General features: G+C 64.4%; 1 protein-coding gene across 1 annotated transcript; it reads right to left on the reverse strand.

Moving 5' to 3' along the window:
• Positions 1-737: 737 nt before the first annotated feature.
• Positions 738-15,546, reverse strand: CTSD (cathepsin D). The gene is given in 9 exon segments (NM_001132020.1): positions 738-1,658; positions 1,774-1,872; positions 1,959-2,103; positions 6,287-6,409; positions 8,975-9,207; positions 10,623-10,741; positions 11,173-11,296; positions 12,975-13,134; positions 15,462-15,546. Coding segments are annotated over 9 exon segments (1,239 nt in total). The 5' UTR covers positions 15,530-15,546; the 3' UTR covers positions 738-1,490.
• Between the last annotated feature and the right edge of the window lie 633 nt (positions 15,547-16,179).

Genomic DNA, 16,179 nt, shown 5'->3' on the forward strand with positions numbered 1-16,179 from the left:
ACTCCAGAGCTACTGATCCCAAAAGGAACTCTGCTCCCATCACCACATGCCCACAAACTCCTACTTACCTGTTAAAACCCCAGGGGCTGCTACCACTGCATCCGGACACACGCTCCCAACCCCTCCCCTCCCAGCGGAACAAGCGCACTGCGTTATCAGCCTGGGCATCCGTGACTGGCAACTGTGGCTGGAGGGGACTTCTGAGTCCAATCCCTGCAACCAGTGACCCCAGGCAGGCTTGCTTGGTGCCAGCTCGGCTCACTGCACACAAAACCGCTTCTAGTGCCTGGGAGGCAAGAAGGCCCAGCTAGGCCAGCCACCCACGCCACCTGGGGCCATTTCTTTCCCAGGAGAAGAGGGCTGAGGAGGGTGACTGGTAGGCTTGCTCTGATGGTCCCCGAGAGCAGAAATATCCTCTGTTCAAGTGCCGTGGCCGCCTGGCTGGGCCACCTCCCTGAAATCACTCCTCAAGGCTGGCACTCACACTGGACACCCTGAAGCCCCAGCCAAGGCCACATCCTGCCGGCCACTGCTCCAGACCTGGAAACAAGTCGGTCCCCGCTGGCCGACCAGGCTGGAGCCCACGGGCTGGGCAGGGGGCCACAGGCCCAGGGCACCCCAAACGCTTGTCCCGGTGCTGCCCTGAGTCAGCTGCCGTGCCGGCTTCGCACTACCCACCCCACTTCCCCATCCCAAGTTGGAGCCACCCCTGACCAAGCACAGAGCACACCAGCACAGAGGGGAGGCCAACAACTGTATTTCCATGTCAGCTGGGGCTCTCAGCCGCCCAAGGGGAGGACAGAAGAGGTCAGCTGCAGAGGAAGGCTGGCACCAGCCCCCAATCCCAGCCCCACCTCCAGGCCAATAAATGCCCCTGGGACAGGCTCAGTCCCAGGACCACCTTGCAGGCTCCACAAGGTGGGTTTTGTCCCCTCTCACTCCTTCCAGCTCATCCTCAGGCCTCTAGTGGCCTCATCCTCAATGGGCCCAGGACACTGGACAGGTAGGGGTGGCAGAGCCCAGCTGGGCCCAAGCTGGGCAGAGGGGCCCTCAGGCAGGGCAGGTTTCCAAGGGAGGGCCCGGGAGGACGGCCTGGTGTGGGGTAGGGGCTCAGCCCAGCAGGCGCTGGTAGGGCTGGGGAGGGGATTCCCTGGAGATGAAGGGAGCCCCAGGATACACCAGCTCGGCTGCCAAGCTTGGGCGGGGGTCTTCCAATGCATGAAACAGATCTGTGCTCCGGATCACCTCTACCCCCACCAAATAGATGGACAGACGGACAGGCAGGCAGCACTTCTGAACTCAGGGAGGGGAAAACCACAGAACAAAACAGCAAGTTGGGCTTGGGCCGCCGGCTTCCAGGGCACCCAGGACAGTGGGCGGGCGAGTGTGCGGGTGTGTGTGAGTGTGTGTGGGAGGGGGCCGCGGGGCCAGGGGCCTCCTCCTCCAGGACTCTCCTCTGTTTCTGTGCTGGCGTGCCGACGGCTTGGGAACTAGACGCGGGCAGCCTCGGCGAAGCCCACCCTGTTGTTGTCGCGGTCAAACACAGTGTAGTAGCGGCCGATGAAGACGTCGCCCAGGATCCAGAGTGGTCCGCTGGGTGGCGGGATGTCCATGCCCATGAAGCCGCTCAGGCAGAGGGTCTTCCCGGCCTGCGACACCTGGGACGGCCCTGGTGGTCAGCACCCAGGCCTGGCACCGCCCGCTCACCTGGGGCGTGTGGCCCCCCACCGCTCCCGCTCACCTGGGGCGTGCGGCACCCCACTGCCTGCTCACCTTGAGCGTGTAGTCCTCTGGGGACAGCTTGTAGCCTTTGCCTCCCAGCTTCAGTGTGATCGCGGGCAGGGTGGACACCTTCTCACAGGGGATCATGTACTAAGAGGGGTCACGGCAGTGTCAGGGTGGTGGCGGTGGCCTTGGGGCTCCTCCTGCCAGCCCCAGCCCCAGCGCCCGGCACTCACCTCGCCCTGGATCAGCGGCACGGCGCCGATGGCCTTCTGCAGCTCGCGCACCTCATCCACGGGGCCCACCATGAGGGAAGTGCCTGTGTCCACAATAGCCTCACAGCCCTCCTTGCACAGGGTCAGCCCGCTGGCCACCTCCACCCTGCGGGGAGTCACGGCGTGAGGCCCCTACCCGGACTAGAGTGTGCCCTGGGGGCCCAGTGCCCCTCCCTGGGAGCCCCTCCCCTGGCTGGGCTGCACTCTCCTCCTCTCAGGGCTCCTGAAGCACAGCCGGCTCTAAGCCCTCCAGGGCGAAGGGTGAGAGAGGAGACCCAGAGTGGTAGAGGGGGTGGGAGACCCTCAGGTGGTGGTGAGGGGCATGGAGGGATGGAGGGATGGAGGGATGGAGAGATGGAGGGATGGAGGGGCATGGAGGGATGGAGGGATGGAGGGATGGAGGGATGGAGGGATGGAGGGATGGAGGGGCATGGAGGGATGGAGGGATGGAGGGATGGAGGGATGGAGGGATGGAGGGGATGGAGGGGATGGAGGGGATGGAGGGGATGGGGGGATGGGGGGATGGAGGGGATGGAGGGATGGAGGGGATGGAGGGATGGAGGGATGGAGGGGATGGAAGAATGGAGGGATGGAGGGATGGAGGGATGGAGGGATGGAGGGATGGAGGAGACGGAGGAGACGGAGGGAATGGGGGGATGGAGGGGATGGAGGGGATGGAGGGGATGGAGGGATGGAGGGATGGAGCGGATGGAGGGATGGAGGGATGGAGGGATTGAGGGGATGGAGGGGATGGAGGGGATGGAGGGATGGAGGGATGGAGGGATGGAGGGATGGAGGGATGGAGGGCATGGAGAGTCACAGAGGCACGGAGGAAATGGAGGGGATGGAGGGATGGAGGGGATGGAGGGATGGAGGGGATGGAGGGATGGAGGGATGGAGGGATGGAGGGATGGAGGGGATGGAGGGATGGAGGGGATGGAGGGATGGAGGGGATGGAGGCATGGAGGGATGGAGGGATGGAGGGGATGGAGGGGATGGAGGCATGGAGGGATGGAGGGGATGGAGGGATGGAGGGATGGAGGGGATGGAGGGATGGAGGGGATGGAGGGATGGAGGGGATGGAGGCATGGAGGGATGGAGGGGATGGAGGGGATGGAGGGGATGGAGGGATGGAGGGATGGAGGGATGGCGGGGATGGCGGGGCATGGAGGGGCATGGAGGGATGGGGGGATGGAGGGGATGGAGGGGATGGGGGGATGGGGGGATGGGGGATGGAGGGATGGAGGGATGGAGGGGATGGAGGGATGGAGGGATGGAGGGATGGAGGGGATGGAGGGGATGGAGGGGATGGAGGGGATGGAGGGGATGGAGGGGATGGAGGGGATGGAGGGATGGGGGGATGGGGGGATGGAGGGGATGGAGGGATGGAGGGGATGGAGGGATGGAGGGATGGAGGGGATGGAAGAATGGAGGGATGGAGGGATGGAGGGATGGAGGGATGGAGGGATGGAGAAGACGGAGGAGACGGAGGGAATGGGGGGATGGAGGGGATGGAGGGGATGGAGGGATGGAGGGATGGAGGGATGGAGGGGATGGAGGGATGGAGGGATGGAGGGGATGGAGTGATGGAGGGGATGGAGGGATGGAGGGGATGGAGGCATGGAGGGATGGAGGGGATGGAGGGGATGGAGGGGATGGAGGGATGGAGGGATGGAGGGATGGCGGGGATGGAGGGGCATGGAGGGGATGGAGGGATGGAGGGATGGAGGGGATGGAAGAATGGAGGGATGGAGGGATGGAGGGATGGAGAAGACGGAGGAGACGGAGGGAATGGGGGGATGGAGGGGATGGAGGGGATGGAGGGATGGAGGGATGGAGCGGATGGAGGGATGGAGGGATGGAGGGATGGAGGGGATGGAGGGGATGGAGGGATGGAGGGATGGAGGGATGGAGGGATGGAGGAATGGAGGGCATGGAGAGTCACAGAGGCACGGAGGAAATGGAGGGGATGGAGGGATGGAGGGGATGGAGAGATGGAGGGGATGGAGGGATGGAGGGATGGAGGGGATGGAGGGATGGAGGGGATGGAGGGATGGAGGGGATGGAGGCATGGAGGGATGGAGGGGATGGAGGGGATGGAGGGGATGGAGGGATGGAGGGATGGAGGGATGGCGGGGATGGAGGGGCATGGAGGGGCATGGAGGGATGGGGGGATGGAGGGGATGGAGGGGATGGGGGGATGGGGGGATGGGGGATGGGGGGATGGAGGGATGGAGGGATGGAGGGGATGGAGGGATGGAGGGATGGAGGGATGGAGGGGATGGAGGGATGGAGGGATGGAGGGGATGGAGGGGATGGAGGGGATGAAGGGGATGGAGGGATGGGGGGATGGGGGGATGGAGGGGATGGAGGGGATGGAGGGATGGAGGGGATGGAGGGATGGAGGGATGGAGGGGATGGAGGGATGGAGGGATGGAGGGATGGAGGGATGGAGAAGACGGAGGAGACGGAGGGAATGGGGGAATGGAGGGGATGGAGGGATGGAGGGATGGAGGGATGGAGCGGATGGAGGGATGGAGGGATGGAGGGATGGAGGGGATGGAGGGGATGGAGGGGATGGAGGGGATGGAGGGATGGAGGGATGGAGGGATGGAGGGATGGAGGGGATGGAGGGGATGGAGGGATGGAGGGGATGGAGGGGATGGAGGGGATGGAGGGGATGGGGGGATGGGGGGATGGGGGGATGGGGGGATGGAGGGGATGGAGGGGATGGAGGGATGGAGGGGATGGAGGGATGGAGGGATGGAGGGGATGGAAGAATGGAGGGATGGAGGGATGGAGGGATGGAGGGATGGAGAAGACGGAGGAGACGGAGGGAATGGGGGAATGGAGGGGATGGAGGGGATGGAGGGATGGAGGGATGGAGGGATGGAGCGGATGGAGGGATGGAGGGATGGAGGGGATGGAGGGGATGGAGGGGATGGAGGGATGGAGGGATGGAGGGATGGAGGGATGGAGGGATGGAGGGCATGGAGAGTCACAGAGGCACGGAGGAAATGGAGGGGATGGAGGAATGGAGGGGATGGAGGGGATGGAGGGATGGAGGGATGGAGGGATGGAGGGATGGAGGGGCATGGAGAGTCACAGAGGCATGGAGGAAATGGAGGGGATGGAGGGATGGAGGGATGGAGGGGATGGAGGGATGGAGGGGATGGAGGGGATGGAGGGATGGAGGGATGGAGGGATGGAGCGGATGGAGGGATGGAGGGATGGAGGGATGGAGGGATGGAGGGGATGGAGGGGATGGAGGGGATGGAGGGATGGAGGGGATGGAGGGATGGAGGGATGGAGGGATGGAGGGATGGAGGGATGGAGGGATGGAGGGGCATGGAGAGTCACAGAGGCATGGAGGAAATGGAGGGGATGGAGGGATGGAGGGATGGAGGGGATGGAGGGGATGGAGGGGATGGAGGGATGGAGGGATGGAGGGATGGAGGGGATGGAGGGGATGGAGGGATGGAGGGATGGAGGGATGGAGGGATGGAGCGGATGGAGGGATGGAGGGGATGGAGGGGATGGAGGGATGGAGGGGATGGAGGGATGGAGGGGATGGAGGGGATGGAGGGGATGGAGGGGATGGAGGGGATGGAGGGGATGGAGGGGATGGAGGGATGGAGGGATGGAGGGGATGGAGGGGATGGAGGGGATGGAGGGGATGGAGGGGATGGAGGGATGGAATGATGGAGGGATGGGGGGATGGGGGGATGGGGGGATGGGGGGATGGAGGGGATGGAGGGATGGAGGGATGGAGGGATGGAGGGATGGAGGGATGGAGGGATGGAGGGGCATGGAGAGTCACAGAGGCATGGAGGAAATGGAGGGGATGGAGAGGGATGGAGGGGATGGAGGGGATGGAGGGATGGAGGGATGGAGGGATGGAGGGGATGGAGGGGATGGAGGGATGGAGGGATGGAGGGATGGAGGGATGGAGCGGATGGAGGGATGGAGGGATGGAGGGGATGGAAGGGATAGAGGGATGGAGGGGATGGAGGGATGGAGGGATGGAGGGATGGAGGGGTATGGAGAGTCACAGAGGCATGGAGGAAATGGAGGGATGGAGGGATAGAGGGGATAAGAGGGGATGGAGGTGATAGGGGGCATGGGGGGGCATGGAGGGCATGGAGGGCTAGTCTGACCCCATCTCTTTCTTGCCCAGCTCCACTACTCCCCACATGCAACCCCCACTTGCAGAACTGGGGTCCTCCAGGGTCCCCGCAAGCCGCCCCCACCCACGGAACCCAGGGGAGCCGACGGCAGCCACTACTCACTGGTCCAGGTGGACCTGCCAGTAGGCCTTGCGGGTAACGTTCAGGTAGGACAGAGAACCCTTGTAATACTTGGAGTCTGTGCCACCCAGCATCAGCTCACCCCCGGGCTGCGCATCTGGGTCCCTAGGAGGAAAACGAAGGGAGGAGTCAGCTGCCACTCCACCCCCCAAGCACAAGAGTGCCAGGTCAGGAGTAAGGGAGTGAATGTGGCAATCAGGGAGAGCTTCCTGAAGGAGGGGCCTTTCTGAACCTGCAGGGATGAAAGGCCCAGAAGGCAGGAGGAGGGACGGACTCCCTTCTTCCCAGGGTAGGGCTGCTCTGCGTGGGCCCAGCCTGGCCCAGAAGAGGTTTTCCTCAACCCTCAGGTTCTCCTGGTCTGCTCAGGAGCCAAGGTTCAGCCAGACATCAGGGTCAAGGCTGGGGGCAGACAAAGAAGTGAATGCCAGGAGCCGAAGTGGGGAGGACCCTGTCTGTCTGTCTGGAAGAAAAACCAAAGAAGGCTTCCAGGAGGGAGTGATGGCACAATCTGGGAAGTTGGGATGGCTGGTTCTGGCCACAGGGCCTCTGCACTGGCTGCTCCTGGGAACACCTTCCACCTGCATCCCCGAGCCACGTCCACTCATCTTCCCCTCATCCAGATCACTGATGGCCAGCCAAGGTGCTTCTGGGCAGGAGCGCACTGCACTTCCTAGGACCTGCAGCCCATGTCGCCCGGGTTTGTTTCTAAACATTGCTCAAGTACAAGCTTTCAACGCAGCAAATCCTGCCGGTCCCGGTAGAGAGGCTCTCCGTGCCTGGGGCGGTTCTGCCATCCCGCCAGGGTGTCTGCAGCTAAGCTGGCCACCATCCCACTGCCTGTCACTCGAGGCAGCACCAGGCCTGACCCAGTCCTCCCAGCACCGCTCGGGGCCTCTGCCCTCCTCCAGCCTTCTCTGCCTTCGCCTCTTGTCAACACCTCTGCAATCCCAAGTGTAGAAACCTGATCAGCAACTCCCACCTCTCCTCTCCTCACCAAACATGCTTTCAGAAGCCCTCAGACCCTCCCTGCTGCCTGGCTTTACTTCCTGCCCAAGCTGCTGCCTTGAAACTACACCTGGGCACTCACAACCGTGTGCCCCTCCCTCCACCTCACCTGGCACTCATGCCTGTGTATCCCTCCCCCGACCTGGGCACTCACATTGTGTGCCTCCCCCCTACCTGGGCACTCACACTGTGTATCCCTCCCCCGACCTGGGTACTCATACCGCGTGCCCCTCACCCACATGGGCACTCACATTGTGTGCCTCTCCCCCTACCTGGGCACTCACAGTGTGCCCCTCCCCCACCTGGCACTCACACTGTGTACCCCTCCCCCCACCTGGGCACTCACAGTGTGTGCCCCTCCCCCACCTGGCACTCATGCCTGTGTATCCCTCCCCCGACCTGGGCACTCACATTGTGTGCCTCCCCCCCTACCTGGGCACTCACACTGTGCTCCTCCCCCCAGCCTGGGCACTCAGTCTGCGTGCCCCTCCCCTACATGGGCATTCATGCCTGTGTCCCCCTCCCTGACCTGGGTACTCAGGCTGTGTGCCCCCTCCCCATGTGGGCACTCATGCCTGCATGCCCTCTTGCCCTCAGGGCACCCCTTTTCACCTCACTGCCTCCCCTGTGCCCCAAGGCTCCTGGGGAAATGGCTCAGCTGGTTCACCTGTGTCCTGGCCTCTAGTGAGCAGCTTAGCCCTGGGTGTTGCTAAGGAGTATTCACTGCCCAGGCAAGGGGCAGAGCAAAGAGGCCTGGCCAGCCCTATGGCTGGAATTCTGCCGGAAGCGCCCCAAGGTCAGGGGTCAGGCCCAGAGACTCCAAGTGCCAAGTGAGCCATGCGAGGTAAACCTGCCCCTGTCAGCCCTGGAGAGTGTGGGGCAGTGACCAGGCGTAGCTCAGGGCAGGAGGCCGCCGGCTGACACGCTGCCCACCCACAAAACAAAAGCCCCCAACCCCCAGTCAGCCGTCTTACGTGGAACCCTCCACTCAAGTCTGCCCCGAGAAGAGGAAACTAACTGAGGCCGACGTCCCCTTTTCCCAAGGTCACCTGACCATGGGTCACCCATGCTGGAGCAGTGGCTGCAGGTGGGGGCCCTGCGGGAGAACCGTTTTCCCAGAAGGAAGGGCCCCCCTATGTTCCTCCTCGAGGGCAGCCGGCATCTGCTGGGGACACCCACAGAGCTGCTCGCCGCATGGTGCCGGGGACCCATACCCACCCAAGGTCACCTCCCCGGGGATCCCCAGTCCCCTGGGCACCATGTCCCCTCTCCACCATCAGCAACCCCGGGACCAGGACCACATGTGCCCATCACCAGGTCCAGGGACCGACGGGCCGACTGAACCAAGAGGAACCGCCAAGACCCCTGACCTGGGTCCATTCTCATAGGAGGGAGGCCCAGCTGCCAAGGTCCCAGGACCCACAGCCTGGCCCGAGCCCCTCCCACTGGGAGACCCCGGCCAAACAGCTTTCTGTGTGATGCCGCTGACTCCTTTGCAGAAGGGCGGCCAGCCCCTGCCTCCCGGATGCCCTGAGGTCAGAGGTCAGGAGCTCTGGCCACAGCAGCAGGGAGGGGCAGCACTGAGTGGGGGTGCCTAGAAAGCTCCCAGTCCAGCCCCGCCCTGCCTCCCAGCAACGCTGAGTGAGAGGGAAGCCATGCGCCCACCTGCTCAGGTAGAAGGAGAAGATGTTCTGGTCCACCAGCTTCTGCTGCATCAGGTTGTCGAAGACGGGCAGCACGTTGTTGACGGAGATGCGGGGGTAGGCCATGCCCAGTATGCCGTCGAACTTGGCTGCGATGAAGGTGATGCCTGGCTGCTTGGTGGCTTCCCCGAAGACCTGCCTCTCCACTTTGACACCGCCCAGGGCAGAGGCTGACGACGCTGACTGGCAGGGCACCTGCAGGCCAGGGCAGGGTCAGTGGGCAGCAGACAGGCTGAGCCCTACACCCCTCCCTGAGCATGAGGCTACAAAACCCAGCTCAATGGATGCCCCTCATCTCACACATGACAGGGCCCAGAGGGCCCAGAAGAAAGGGCTGGAAATCCTGAGCTGAACACCGCTGGGGATGGGGACACGGGCTGTGGCGGGGCCCTCTTCGTGGGAGTCATCAGAGCTTGGTTTAATGAGATGGGAACCAGGCAGGAGCACAGACAGGCAGGCCCCTTGCTCCACTCCCTGTTCCGACCTCTTGTTCCCACCACCAATGACAGGCAGGTCCTGCTCCTGCCCTCAGCGCTGGGAATAAGAGACAGCCTGGGCCAGGAGCCCGAGAGATGGGGAACCTGCCGACCCCATCCCAAACTCACAGCCATGCTGCCCCCTTCCCCTTCTCTGCCTGTCCCCTCCCCCAGCCCTGGATGAGGCTGCAGAGACAGAACATGGCCAGAGCAGGATGTGGGAAGGGAATGACAGCTTGAGGCTGACACGGGGCGGAGGGGGCAGAAGAGGGCGGAAGAGGGCAGACGGGGCAATTTCCTGTTCAGGCTGAGCAGGGCCCAGACAGGAGGGCTCTGAGGAGCCCCCTGTACAGACCTGGACTCCAGCCCAGCAGGGACTGTTAGGAACAGCTCCAGCTGGAGGAAGGGGCCCTCTTCACGGGTCCCTGGGCCTGCAGGGGGGCTCTGCTGCCCTCCTGGCCCTCTTCAGAGCTGGGGGCTGTGTCATTGTCCCATAACTCCTGAACCCCTTGTGGCCTGGCCCACCCCCAGCAGACAGCTCCGAGGTGAGAACTCACTGAGGCCCAGGCAGGGTGACAAGGGCCAGCTCACCCTCTCCTTGGGCAGGGAGTTGCTCTGCACAGGGCCCTGAGGATGGTGGAGTGCAGGCGGGTCCCCCAACAGCCACTGCTGCTCCCCCTCCCTCGCCCTCCCAGGCTCCTGCAGGTGACTCTCCGCCAGCAGCCCCCACAGCGGGTTCCTGGCACATCCTCCCAACCCCTCAGCCTCCCCAACCCCTCAGCCTGCTGCAGGGACCCTGTGCAGCCCCAGGTCCAGCCCTCAACGCCTGCTGGCACCTCAAACCCAACGTACCAAAGAGAGCCCAATCAATCTGCCTGTCCTCCCTTCCACTCACTGTGCCCTGACTCTGGGGACCCCTGCCCCTGTACCCCCTGGCTTTGAGGCTGTCCCTCCAGCCTGCACACGACCAGGCCCATTCCCAGGCCCCTCCTCACCCTGCTGACTGCCCCGGCCACCTGAGGGCTGGGGTTGGACTGGGATCACCGAGCCCTCCCTTTCAACCACAAACCCACGGTGGGTGAACCCCACAACCTGGCCCCCTCGAGTCCTGGGAAAGGCCCCAGAGGGACTCACCGACACGGTGTCCTGGCTCAGGTACCCGGAGAGGCTGCCCGAGCCATAGTGGATGTCAAACGAGGTGCCATTCTTCACGTAGGTGCTGGACTTGTCGCTGTTGTACTTGCGGTGGATCCCTGCCCCGGGCGACAAGGGGACCCGCCGGTCATCCCGCAGCCCACGCCATGGCCGTGGCCCTCCCCCATCCCCCTGCAACCTACCATGGAGCCTGCACCCCCCCAAGCTGCCTCCCCACGGTGGGATTTGGAGGGGATCTGAGGCCCACCATCACGCCAGAGCCCCGGGACTGTGGGCTGTGACCCCGGGCCTCCCTCCCAGCCACAGCTGGCTCCCTCTGCGGCCACCCCAGCCCCAGCGCTGCTGAGAGCAAGACCACAGCTGGTGGTTCACCCAGAAAGTCAGTGGCTGGAGCAGGGTGGAGGGCTGGCCTGGCTCATGCGGCCAAGAGGCAGGAGAAGTGCGTTGCCCAAGTGATTCCTGAGGCAGCCCTGCGGCGACATCCCAGAAGGACAGGACCTGGGCGACAGGGCCGGGGTGCATGACTCACAGCAAGCGATGTCCAGCAGTTTGCAGTGGATGGAGGGGACCCACAGGTTGGAGGAGCCTGTGTCGAAGACGACCGTGAAGCACTGGGGGGGCGTCCCGATGCCAATCTCCCCGTAGTACTGGGCCTGGCAGGGGACAGGGTCCGTCAGAGATGGGAGAGGGGGCCCTATCTCCCCACTGGGCCTCAAAAGGCCCGGCTGTCCCCAGAGCCAAGCCCTGAAGGCCCATGCTGGAGGGAGGGGATTCACGGGGCCCACAGCTGCCAACAGCCACCCACTCCTACCTGCTCTGCCTGCAGGGAAGATGGGCCAGGTCCCCAGCCCTTGGTCCTAATGCCCACAGGTACTTGGCGTCTCCAGACCCCTGGCTTCTGTCACCTACCCCTGCTCAGTACATGGTGAGGCTGAGGACTTCCCCACAGAAAAGACAAGGCCAGAGGTCAAGCCAGGGTGGGGACAGGTGTGGCCCTCAGCCTGAGCCCCGGGTGCAGGAAAGGCCGGCCTGGACGACTCCCCTGGTGGCCTGCGGTCCAGGGTCTGAGAAAGGGAGTGACTTCCTCCCCAGGTTGGGGCCATGTCAGGGTCTGATTCTGGGTGTCTCAGTGCCTGCCCTGCCCTCCAGGGTGAACTCCAAGCCTGGAGGGCTTCCAGGCAGAGGGGTTCAGTTGGTCAAGGGGAGAAGGTAAGCCTTAGAGGCACTGCCTGCCCAGCAACCCTGCCTTAATGGCCCAGGGCCTCAGTTTCCCCGCGTGTACACAGGGATAGCAGGGGCAGGTGGGGGTGCTGACTCAGGGATCAGGCAAGCACAAGGGGTCCCATGCCGCTGAGCCTCTCAGGAGGCAGAGAGTAAGAGGGTCCTGGAGTCTGGGGTCGCCTGGGCACCCGCTTCCCCCAGGATTGGAGCCTGGGCCACCGTCAGCCACCAGATTCCTGGCACCAGCCCAGCCCAATGTTTCTCCGACTGCCTGGCTTCACGGAGCAACAGCAGCTGCTGACTCATGGCCCCACAGAAGTGACCACTGGCAGGGGGACACTCAGCAAATCTCCATGTGTGCGTGTGCATGTGTGTGCATGCATGCATCTGCTTGCTCGCGTGCTAGGGCGATCAGGAACTGGCCAGTCGGGACCAGGCACACGGCGCCTGGCTCCCCCCAGGGCCCCCCTGGCCCAGTCACATGCCTGTGAGTCTTGAGCTTCCTGTCACAGCCAGGACTCGGGCCAAGCAGGACAGAGGGCAAGGCCCCCGCACAGTGGGCCAGAGCCCCGAGGCTGGACAGCAGGCCCTGGCCTCGAACTGACCCCACAGAGCTGGGATGAGGCTGACCAAGCCCCAGCTTGCTCGGTGGCTTCCAGAGTGCTCCACCTTGGATCCTGCTTCCCCCTGAAGGAGTAGTGGGCACGGGAGGGGCTGCTGCGAGAGGAAGAAGATGGGGAGGGGCTGGGGAGGCCACGAGTCACCACAGGCCTCCCAGCAGGACAGCAGTAAAAGGCTCCAGGTCAGCCGGCCACACTCAGGCAGGCCCAAGGACCGCCCCCTCAGGCGAGCTAGCACCAAGGCCCGAGGCCACTCCCAATCACCCTCCCAGGCCCGAGCAGGACCAAGACCCTGCAACGACGGGGGGCCCGTGGCAGAAGGTTCCAGGATGGGGAAGAGAGGAGTGTGGCCGAGCCTGGACGCCACCGTGGCCAGGTGAGCCACTCAAACTGTGCTGCTGAGAACAGGAGGCGTGAGTGTTCCCCACACTCCCACGGAGCTCTCCTGACAGCGGCTCCGCTTGCAGCAGGGCTAAGACCTCATACTCACGTCCATGTAGTTCTTGAGCACCTCGGGAACGGGCCCCTCGGTCACGGCCGGCATCTCCTGGGAGTACTTGGAGACAGGGCCTTTGGCAATCAGGTCCTCCACAGAGCCCCCAACCTCTGACATGGTCCGGCGGATGGACGTGAACTTGTGCAGCGGGATCCTGTCAACCAGGGGTCGGGGCATATCAGGGAGGCCCTCCAGCCTGCTGGCCCAGGCCGCCTACACTGCACATCCACCTGGAGGCCCCTGGGGAATCTCAGAGTCGCCACAGCCAAAACCAAACTCCTGCCTGTCACCTGGAAACTGCTGGCCCAGCTCCCCCAAGTCAGTGGATGGCAACCCATTGCCCCCCCGGTTGCACAGGCCACAGTCCTAAGAAGTGGTCACCCGCCACCCACCTCAGCCCCACACACCCAGCCTGGGGGCCAGTGTGCCCACCCCTCCTCTCCTCAACTATTCTAGAGGCTCCAAAGCCCCCAAGGGTCTCCTGTCCTCCCTCTGCACCTGTGCTGGTCTCTTCCAGGATGGTGGCCAGCATGGCTGCTCAGGGTGCTGGCAGGTACCTGTCACTCCTGCCCAAAGTGCTCTGAGGCAGCCCACTGTACCCAGCCCCCATCACACGTGCTCTCCACCCCCACACACCTGCACGAAGGTGACCCCACCTCCAGGCTGGCACTGGCAGCTCTGCCTGACCTCCTGGGTGGCCTCCTCTGACCATCAGATGGGCCCTCCACACCACCTCCAGAAGCCCTCCTTGACTACCTGTCCTCCTCCACATGGACCCTGTGGCTGCCCAGTGTCCTCATCCCACACCCGTTCCTGTGCATCCGCCCCTCTCCTCACTCCATTCGGCTCCACGAGGTCCAGGACTGCACCTGGGGCCTTAGAGGCTTCTGTGCTCCCCCACCCACCACCCTGCCTCCCCCGACAGCTGCACTCAGGGTACCCCTCCAGAGTCCTGTCACCCAGCACACTGCCGGCCAGGGTGCAGGAGGGAACTCCAGACTGAGGTCACGGGTCCTGAGTTCTATACCCAGGAAGCGAGTAACAGAGAGAGGGGTCCCTGCCCCTCCCCCAGGGCCACTGGCTTTCCCCTTGGTGTGAACCGACTCCTTGTTCCAAGGACGCTCCCCTGGGCTTTTCATCACTTAGATAAAACCTCTCCCCTGTCCCAGGGACTTGAGAATCCAAGGTCTTAGCCGGCTTTTCCTGGCTTGCCAAGGGCGTGGTCCGGGAAGATGAGATTATTGCCTAAGAGCCGGTGGGCTGGAAGAGCCCCAGGTTCTGTCCTGGGGGAGGGACACGCCCTCCAGAGACCCAGGAAGCAGGTGTAATAGTATCAGTTGCACAAGAGCTGGAATCAGGTGAGGGCTTGGATTCAGCTACCCTTCCCTCCAAGAAGCCCCAGGATCCTTTCCCCTCTGCTGTGTCTGCCCTCCTTGGAGAGGGGAGGCCTGTGGATAGGCTGGCAAGGTCAAGGCAGGCTCAGGCTTGTGGCTATTCCCCCACAACGACTTTAATTGGGGCTACCCGCCCCGGACCGTTCCCCACAGCCTTTGGTGAGGCTCAGTCCTACCTAGCCCACTACTCCTGCTGTGCCTCCTACCCAGCCAGCACCAGCCCCTGCAGCCTTCTGACCTCACCCACTTGCCCAAGGGCAGTGGACCCATCGCAGATCCCAGGTTTCCCACAAAGGCCCAGAACAAGGGTGGGGCAGGTGCCCAATGGGATGGGTCAGCATACCCCTCCTGGGAATGCATGCTGCCTTGCAAGGGCTGGGGAGGGGGTCAAGGAAGCAGACTGCAGCATGGCCCTCCTCTGCCCAGCTGGTCAGGCATGGCCGGGCCCCATCCCATCCAGGCCCAATCGGTGGCCTCACCTGGCACAGGGGATCGGCCTGAGGAGCGTGTGGGCCTCACTGCAGCACAGCCCCCGGCCTGGGGTGGGTGAGCCGGCCCACTCCCCATGCCTCCTCCTCTCTCAGGGACATGGGAACTCCTAGGGTCTCGAGGGGACTCCCAGCCCAGGGCCTGTGACAAGAGCCGCTGGAGCAAACTTTTAAAGCCGCCAGTTCACAGGCGGTAAAGCGGTCCCTAAGGAAATGGACTCGCCCAGACTCGGGGGCTCTGGGGCCTGCACCTAGGTCTCCAGCAACAAGGGCGCTCAGTACAGACCCCAGTTCCACCCGCCCCGCCCCGTCTCCAGGGAGGCTGCTGTCAGTCTGCAGTCCTCAAGGTACAACCCAGGGTGGCATGGGGGAGAGGCATCTGGCGCCTCTGCCCCGGGTCCCCTGCACTTCCGGAGCCCGGCGCCCCGTAGGCGGGTGGTCCGTGCAGGAGGCCGCGCAGGGCGGCACAGGTGCATTCCAGCGCGGGGGGCGCAAGGGGCTCGTGGGGGCCCCAAGGGAGCGCGAAAGTCACCACAGGCCCCGGGACCTCGGCGCCGCGACCCCTGCCCGTCCCTGAGCCCCGGCCCCCGAGGCTTCACCTGACGAGTGCGGCGGCGGGTGCAGCCAGCAGGCAGAGGGCGAGCAGCAGAAGACTGGAGGGCTGCATGGCGGCGGCGGCCCGGTCGGAGAGGGTCGCCGAGGCCGCGCGCTTATAGCCGGGATGACGGCGCAGTTGGGCCGGATCAGCTGACCCGCGTGTTTGCACCCGGGCCGGTCACGTGGGCGCGGCCGGCGTGCGCGGGGCGGGGCGGAGCGGGGCCTGGCTTGGGCGGGGCGACCTCTGCGCACGCGCACAGCGCCCGGGGGTGCGCCTGCCGCGCCCACCGCTCCCGCCGCCCGCGCCCCCGCCCGCGCCCACGCCTTCGGGGTCAGCCCGGCCCAGCTTCTGGGGTCTGGAGGATTCGCGTTTCGGCCTGGCCCGGGGTTGTGGGGCGGCCGATCCTGGAGGGCCCCGCGGGGTGACCCCTGTCCCGGCCGCCGCGGCCGTCCCCGCGTCCAGGCCTGCGCGGGGCGCTGCGCCGTGGGCTCCTGCACCTGCTCCTCCCGGCGCCCCCTCGTCCCTCTCCGAGACGCTCCCAGACATCCTCTCTGGAAGCCTCTTCCAAACCAAAGTTAAATTCAAAGTTCCCAGCCCACCGAATGGACCCTCCGCTCCTCTACAGGGCTTCCAGAGAAACCTGGAAAACCAGCTCAGGCCCTGCCGCAAAGGGGGTCGGACCTGCTCCGCCCTCTCCCTCTGGGCGCTGTGCTTAGAGA

This window comes from Pongo abelii, chromosome 9 (assembly GCF_028885655.2).
Source record: "Pongo abelii isolate AG06213 chromosome 9, NHGRI_mPonAbe1-v2.0_pri, whole genome shotgun sequence".
Lineage (NCBI taxonomy): Eukaryota > Metazoa > Chordata > Mammalia > Primates > Hominidae > Pongo > Pongo abelii.